This window comes from Schistocerca americana, chromosome 7 (genome assembly GCF_021461395.2).
Source record: "Schistocerca americana isolate TAMUIC-IGC-003095 chromosome 7, iqSchAmer2.1, whole genome shotgun sequence".
Taxonomy (NCBI): domain Eukaryota; kingdom Metazoa; phylum Arthropoda; class Insecta; order Orthoptera; family Acrididae; genus Schistocerca; species Schistocerca americana.
Genome location: NC_060125.1, coordinates 53,903,834 through 53,912,898, shown reverse-complemented (window position 1 = coordinate 53,912,898; position 9,065 = coordinate 53,903,834). Strand labels below are relative to the sequence as shown.

The following is a 9,065-nucleotide window of genomic DNA, read 5'->3' as shown; positions in this document are numbered from 1 at the left end:
GCAGTTGGACCCCATTCGCCCGTAATACAGCTGTGATTCTTCTTGGAATACTGGCATATAATGAGTGTATAGTTTCCAGTGGAACGTTATGCCACTCTTCGATCAGAACTTCTGGCTCCTGTAGTGACGAGGGAGGTGGAAATCTGCTCCGGCGTTTGCACTCCAATACCGCCCACAAGGGTTCGATAATGTTCAAGTCCGGGGACTGTGCTAGCCAGGGTAGACGCTGCAGTTCAGTTGCATGCTTCTCATGCCACGATTGTACTGTCCTGGCTGTGTGAATGGGTGCATTATCGTCCGGAATTATGGCATCGTTGTTGGGGAACAACATTTGAATCAAGGGATGCTGATCAGCTAAAGTGTTCACATAATCGTTGGCTGCAACACGGATTTTGAGAGTAATGACAGGACCTGCAGAATACCATGATACGGCTGCCCACACAATCACACTTCCACCTCCTTGCTTCACCGTTGGAATAAAGGAAATCAGGATTGTAGCCTTCTTTTCGCGTTCTCTAGATGTAAACCCTGTCCGATGTTGGAAATAACGAAAACATTGACTTGTCGGACCATTTGACGTGTTCCCAGTAATCGGCCATCCAGGATGTATGCTCCTGACACCATGATTTACGCTTCTTTGCGTTGGTTGTTGTCACTAAGGGTTTCGGTATAGCAACTCATCCATGAATATTCGCTTTATGAAGTTCTTGGCGGACAGTGTCGATGCATATGGGGTCTTGAAGATGACTATTGAGCTCTGCAGTCACTTTAGCCGCAGTAGTTTTGTGCTGTTTTTATACAAAGCGTGTTCACGTACAATGATCTCTGTTACTTAATTCTGACTTGGGCCCACTATTATGTTTACCCCATGATGTTTTCCGTGATTTGTGTAGGCTGTCATGACTTGAAACAGTTGTTTTTGAAACATTCAATTAGTCGGCTGTCTTGGTTACTGATGCTGCAGCTAATCAGGCCCCCACGATCTGCCGTCTTTGGAACTCTGGTAGGTCTTTCATTGCACGTCGACTTCTGCTTCTGAATGCAAATGCAAATGGAAATGAGCGTACGGCATTGTGGGCCGGGAGTCCCCCATTTGGGGAAGTTCGGCCACCGAGGGATGCAAATACAAAGTGTGCACTACTCTTAAACAACCTGCACTGTTACCTAGTCCATACTGAACACACAGAGTCCAGCATGATGCATGCCTTACCTGCATTGTTGGCTGTCAAACACAACTATCCCATTACTACCACTGTTCACATTATTTTGCCTGTCCCCTGTAAATTTCTATTAATTAATCTACCATAAATCAATTATTAGACTTACAATGTTAACTAGAATTAGTTGATATATGGGGCAAAGTAGAGATTCTAGTTCTTGCACTCTCGCGATTTCAATCACCACCCTACCATTTTGTGTGCAATGTTGGGAAATGTGTGTTTTTCTCTCGCTGCATTCACAGTTAACGATATCTGTCCTACCTGAAGTACAACTTATAATCTTTGGAAGGTTGTAGACGGTGACAACAAGTTTACACAGGAATATTATGAACACAGGAATTTTATTTTTTCCATGTGCTACGTTTCATTTCTGACATTTACTGCTTCTGGTCACTTCAACTAGTTTCGGTGAAAGAAATTGATTATTGGAACAAATTCCACTGAAGACAACTTGAATACTCCAAAATTCTGCAGGTAGGTTTTCAAAGTTCTGAGAAGGGTTATGTCACATTGTCATTATGTCACAGCTTGCAATATCACAGGTGCTACTGTTTATATTATATATGGTTGTAGTACAGCAGCGCTAGCAAACAATTAGACCCCACACAGGCAACATCTGCCTTAAGCAGTGGCACTGTCTGGTACACTAACTCACAAATGTAAACTAATTGGATACATTTAACTAATCCATACAGTCTACTAATAACATTCTGAAATAAAGACCTACAAAATTGTTCATACTAACACACAATGACTAAAACTCATCTCCAGAATTGTAAACATTAGTGACTCTTTGGCCACTTAACTTTCACCCAAACTGAGGACGACACAATTTCTTCAAGTGTCTACTGCTTTCTTCCTCCACAATTTTTGTCATCTGACCGCTATTTTAGTCAAGCAAAGTAGACCATGATTATAAATTTACGATTTTTAAAGTATTTCGTATTAAAGAAATAGGATACATCTGTATGATGCATTTTCATCACATTATTATACAGATTAATTTTATACATAGTGGAACCATGTCTTTTGTACTTCATTTCTATGTTACAAGTCATGAATGCTGGTAGCTAGTAAATTTCACAACTTCATTCTTCATGCATGTGCATTACTGATTTAGTCAAATGACACTCTTTACAACATTAACAGAATTTTTTACCACCACATGTAAACAATGAAATAACAATATAAACTGCATATGTAGAGACTAATCTTTTCAAGTAATTGTGGTGGGCTCTCTTGCCATAGCACCACTGTACTACAATGTTTTTGTTTATAACAAATTTCCACTTTGTTTAACATTATGTCTTGAGCGAAACATGTAGGTAACTTTGTGTGTCAGATGGCATATCATTTGTTTATAAATGGTGCCTGTAACTGTGAATATATATATATATATATATATATATATATATATATATATATATACTAAATCTTACAGGTGTGGTGATAACTTTACTTTGATCATCATTCTATTGCTATTTTTTGTGAATACATAATCTAGTTTTACATACACTCAGAACCTCACCATGTCAGTGTGCTGCCATTGAGTGCTTGCCTGTGTGCCATACTTGATGATGTGCTGTTTCCTGGAAGTGGTCACGTAACCAGCTCTGGCACAGCAGTCCCAATCCTCCTCATGGCATGCATCTCACCTGTCTTATACAGTCATCTCACGGCAGCTTGCCAGCTATATGTCGCTGAACCTTCACTTTCCATGATTATACACAAATAAAAACCACAGCTTGTAGCGTTACAACATTGTAAGAGATGCAACAGTTATTACATAGTAGTCATTAATTTTAGCCATTTGCAAAGTTCTTTCTATCTGCACAGTAATTCTGTAAAATGTTACATCCAACAATGGTTTTTATTCTTTAGAATTGGAGTATCATTCATGTCTCATGTGATGTATTTAGTTTTGTATGCAATATTTGTAACCTTACCCCATGGACTGATTGTCTGAGAAGTTTTTGTTTGTTTGTTTTGGTTTTAGGGCGCAAAACTGCTATGGTCACTTGCGCCCGGTCTGTGGCTTAGGAAACAGTAAAAAACAGAAATTGAAAACCAGCAGCAATGGGAACGAAAGTCATAAAATTGGAGAAACTAAAAGCAGAAGGAAGGCTTAAAAATCCACTACAGAAAGGGGTTATTGTCTGAGAAGTAGCTGACAGCTGGGGCAGTGAGGGTGCTTTCAGTAGTGGTGCCTGATTGGCCAGAGTTGCTGCACAATGACCCACACAGACTCTGTGCTGACCTGACTTCAGGCTGAGGGAAATGGTGGGAAATTTGGAAAGAGGGAAAACTTGTTGCAGTCCCTTGTAATGTGAGATCAAAAGTCCCTTGTTACTTGATAGAAGTTAGTATGTTTTATAATAGCAATATTACAGGTATATGGATGAGGAATGATTCTTTCATTCCCTTTAATTAAACGTAAACAAACAATATTATTGCGGATGATTGGCCCATAATGTGGCGTAAATACGTGAACTATTGCAACAGCTGCATTGCAGACACAGAAGTGAATTTGGCCTGATATCAGAATTGAAGATGCATTCTCATCACACAGCATATATAGTATTTACCTGGGTATGGTGTAGTTTACACTAGTTTAACATACATGGCTCTAACCAAATACTTTTCAGAAATCAAATGAGGTTGACGACTGATTTAAACAACTTACAGAAATGCAGCTCGATGTCACCTTTTACAACCCTTCATATTTCGCCATTTATGCCTTGAAAATGACTGGGTGATGACCTGTTGAAATATTGGTGGTTCTCGAAGACATCACATGGCTGTACTCCTCTACATTGTTTAAACACTTTTTATGCAGTAGAAACTCTCGTTTGAAACAGAAAACTGGTGTTTATTAGTAGTGAAAGAGTATTTTTCTATTGTTGAGTTTCCTAATGGTGTTCTAAGGATTTTTTCAGTCTGTTTTATCAAAACAAAAGTTAATAATATTAAATTATGTGCATATCCCACTGTTACAATTGTTTAGGTGTCATTATAGCGGTTCCATGTACTGTGTAATGATGGGTACAAATGAATAACAATAGGAGTAATTTTTTGTCTTTACTTAAGAAACAATGTCATGTAGAAAACTTCGTATTATCCACCTATGTTCATGTGTCTAGCAGCTTCATGTTAGCATCTCTACAAGTTTCTGGTGGTTTTTACGCTCAGCAAAGTATTTGGGAGTGTTCCCATCCTTATCACTCGCCAACCTGTCGGCTCCCGCTTCCAGCAGTGCAGCTGTGGTCTCCGTGTGGCCATGATCTGCTGCAAAGTGCAGTGGCATACATCCACAACAATTGCTGGCATTGGGGTCAGCACTGGACGCCACGAGCAACTGCACCACAGCTGTATGGCCGTTGTATGCAGCCTTGTGCAGAGGTGTCTCCTGCCAGGTGTCTCTGGAATCCACCTCTGCTCCACCCTCCAACAGGCACTTCACCACCTCCACGTTTCCTTTGGCAGCTGCATAGTGCAGAGCGGTCTGCCTCAACACATTCTCGTCCCTCGCCCCCACATTTGCCCCCACAGCCAGCAGTTCCTGCAGCTCCTCCACTGTCCCCTCCTGAGCTGCTCGAATCAACCTCTTGGCTTTCTCTTCTGCAGACAAGTTCCTGCACAAAACATCATGGCTCTTACCCTTTATAATCTCTCAGTCTCTCTCACTCACTCTCTCACTCACCCACCACAGTTTATTTCCATGTGTATGTGTAGGTACATGCAAATTAGTACACATGCATCCACCGGAAGATACATCCACTGTAACATCTATGCACACCTGCATACAGTCTCACTCTCAAACACCAAAACCCTCCCTAGCGTACACACAGACAATCACACGTGCTCGTGCACTGTTTGACTACATTCTTGAGGCTGCTATGTTTGAGAAGACAGCAGAAAAACCTGTAGGCTCCGAGTGTAAATCAATATTTCATGCACTTGTGGACTTTACCATTACACATTCCTGTAAGCAATCCTTGGCTTCCTGGACACACTGCATGCCTCACGCCATAGACATAAGTACTGAGCGGGAGAGAACCTTGCCACTGATACATGATATCACTGCAGTGAGCCAAAGGGACAACACCTACCCTCTTATACCTCTAATTGTATGTTGATGTGGTGAGGAATAAAGTGCAACAAATTCTTTGTAACCCAAAGACATCTGAGAACGCAATCCTTTTCTTATACTGCCAAGGGAGGTGGTATGTCAAGTTTTTTCTATAAATATTATATGCACGTGTAGATGGTTATGTCATAGTTCCAATTAAAAATGAGCCTGTACAAGCAAATAAAATGAACATTAGCTCATACAGTTCAAATCAAATATTAGACACTGATCATAAATCTTATTATTCTCACAATTATGTCAAATGCTCCTTGATCTTTCCTATCAAAGGGCAAGCTAAATAAATTCTGAACGACTCTACAGTAGCCAACCACTGAAATGGTTTTGACCACCCCTCTCACTTTCCTAGGTGTGGCGCTGATTTAGATGACATGCATTTGGTTGTTCTGCAGTGTGCACCAGTTTGTATGCACCCACACTATGACATGGAATACTAAAAATGACAACACTTTGTTTTAAAAGGCATGGAATACTGACACTGGTAGAAGTGATGGGCACAATGCTAGAAATGTGAATCAAATGCGAATTGTCAAATGAGCCACTTTGATTTGGAGCAACCAAGATGGTTCACATACAGGCATCTATATCTATGTCTACTGCCAGAGCTTGTGATAATATTCATGAGAGATTATCGCACACCTTAGTTGGCTGCTCTTTCTTCCCTCAGTGCCATGGTTTGATGTATGGTTTATAATAAGTACGCTGTGCATCTATATTTTACAGAAAATACAGTTAATATGTATTGGTCATGACATAAAAATAAATATATTTGTAATGTGTGTGATTTATTTTAAAATTTGTGTGATAAGTGCATTGTTGTCTATTTTGTTGCATGGGTTCAAGGATGCTGGAGCAATGGCGGCGGATTTGCTATGGCAAGGCGTAGTGTCAATGGAAGCAGATTACCATATGCGCCACACCACGCCGAGCTAGAACAAATCGTCATAAGGACAGCAGCCTTTAATCATTAATAAAAAGATGCTGATTTATATTGTAAAAGAAAAAATGAAAACGTTTTATATGATTTCAGATCTTTATCAGTTAGTTGCCAGATTGTCTTCGCTGGATTAAGTTTAAACTGATATGCTGAAGTATCAGAGTTAGTGTTATTACGTTAATCTGTGAAAATGCATTATGAAGACAAAAACTACATAGAAGATGTTATTTATGAAGATTTCAAAACTGTGTCTAGAAATTACTTGTTTCAAGAGTGTTTCTGCTTAATGCCTATCATGATTAACGCAATATAGATCATTTTACCGAGAAGAATAATTGTTAGATGCGTCAATAAGGGCTGTACTAAAAATCTTAAGAGACGTGAGTCATTAACTGGCTTGAATTTGTGTGTGATTTTGGAACCAGTACTGGTATTCAATATAGATTTAAAAGGCAGTTACAGTCTTTCAAGTGATCTCGTGTTTTCAGACGTGGGAAGAAGGCATATTTTTGGCATTCACATGACGCTAGTTCTGAGATATGAAGTACGTGATTGTGCTCATGACTGATTAGTTGTATGCATTAAAGTCACTGGTTGTCTTACAAGGAGAGGCTACGACGCTGGCATCGCAGATTTACTTCAAACTTTATACACATTTAGCAAGCCATTAAAACAACATAATGTGGAAGTAGTAAGGTGCACTACTCTGAAAATTCCGAGAAAATCGTTAAGAGAATTTTTACGTGTGTACCCGTAGGTGCTGCACGTTAGAGATCATCGTAATCAAGTGGTTAGCGTTCGAGCTTCGTAAGACGAACGTGCATGAGGCGACGGTTCGGTTTTTTCATATAGTGATACATATGAAAATTTTCTGCTCGTGTGCCCAAATGTAGTATGTTTCGTAGACCCTTTAGCAGTCATATGTATAATTCACCTCGTATATCCTTGCTCTCAGCAATATGTATGTAAAATTGATTCGTCCACCAAAATGTAGGATACTACTATCCTCCACATTATTATTCCCATGTACGTTTTCCCCTTGCGAAATATTGCGAACTTGACGATGTGGATAGGTTCTGTAACCCTGCAACATAGATGTGAAAACCTAAAAACACTAAATACAAACAAACAAATCAAAGCAATGAAATTCTGACAGCATGCGTAAATAAATTATGTAAAAACCAACTTCAGAACACTCAACGAACACTAGCCTACGAATTAGAGAAAAAAGACAGTACAAGAAACAAACAAAATACAAGGAGATAATGTCTGTCTCACCATCTACATATCTGTATACGTTAAAACCTGTAAATAAAAGTTCATATACGTTACAGAAAAAGAATCACCGGATCAAACTTAATTTTTAATCTATATTCTTTTCATAACTGGTCATATTATTTAATTTAAATGACATTTCCGGCCGGAGTGGCCGAGCGGTTCTAGGCGCTACAGTCTGGTACCGCAGGACCACTACGGTCGCAGGTTCGAATCCTGCCTCGGGCTTGGATGTGTGTGATATTCTTAGGTTAGTTAGGTTTAAGTAGTTCTAAGTTCTAGGGGACTGATGACCTCAGAAGTTAATTCCCATTGTGTTATTGAGACGTAATATAACTAAAAAAAACGTGTATTTGCATGAAGTTTTAGTGAATTTCCTGTTATTTGAGTAGTTACTATTTTTAATTAAATTTAGTTATTAGAACAAACATATTTATAACTACCGACACGTAAATTAAGAAACGCGTAGAGTTTTCCTGACAATGTATGCCTGTCATGATTTGCGAAATCCCCTATACATACAATCTGGTAAGGTAATCGAAACTACTTTTCACCTCGACGCTTCGAGGAGGTCTCATTTTTTAAAAAAGATATTTGTTTATTTATAGACTCAATCACATTCTTATGACAGAGTCATAACCGGTTTTACAACGCATGAACCTGTGTTCAGTGTATGCCGCCTTTAGAATCATTGTATGGCGGAAACCAGTTGTGACTGTGTCATAAGAATGTGATTGCATCTATAAATAAACAAAAAATGTTTACAAAATAATCAGTCACTCACTTCATGGACAAAATGTCTTTTTTTCCAAAGAGGTCCCATTTGGCAGTTAACCTACGTGGCGGTGAGACGTTGCTAATGTAGCATGAACAAACAGTGAAAGTGCAAGTTTTTTGAGTATCACGGAATTTACACAAGTACTACAAAAATGAAGATTTGAGTGAAAGTCGAACCATTGCCTCAGACACGTTCATCTTGCGATGCTCGGGCGCTAACCACTTGACCACCATGAACTCAACATCTTGCACCTGGGCAAAAATACACTCCTGGAAATTGAAATAAGAACACCGTGAATTCATTGTCCCAGGAAGGGGAAACTTTATTGACACATTCCTGGGGTCAGACACATCACATGATCACACTGACAGAACCACAGGCACAGACACACAGGCAACAGAGCATGCACAATGTCGGCACTAGTACAGTGTATATCCACCTTTCGCAGCAATGCAGGCTCCTATTCTCCCATGGAGACGATCGTAGAGATGCTGGATGTAGTCCTGTGGAACGGCTTGCCATGCCATTTCCACCTGGCGCCTCAGTTGGACCAGCGTTCGTGCTGGACGTGCAGACCGCGTGAGACGACGCTTCATCCAGTCCCAAACATGCTCAATGGGGGGACAGATCCGGAGATCTTGCTGGCCAGGGTAGTTGACTTACACCTTCTAGAGCACGTTGGGTGGGACGGGATACATGCGGACGTGC

At 39.9% G+C, this 9,065-nt stretch overlaps 1 protein-coding gene across 1 annotated transcript in view; it reads right to left on the bottom strand.

Moving 5' to 3' along the window:
- Positions 1 to 2,674: 2,674 nt before the first annotated feature.
- The window catches only part of LOC124622164 (poly [ADP-ribose] polymerase tankyrase-2-like), a 55,371-nt gene continuing 48,980 nt past the window's right edge, over positions 2,675 to 9,065 (bottom strand). The window contains exon 4 of the mRNA XM_047147807.1: positions 2,675 to 4,852. Coding sequence (XP_047003763.1) covers positions 4,366 to 4,852 — 487 coding nt within the window. The 3' untranslated portion in view covers positions 2,675 to 4,365. The remainder of the gene's footprint in view (positions 4,853 to 9,065) is intronic.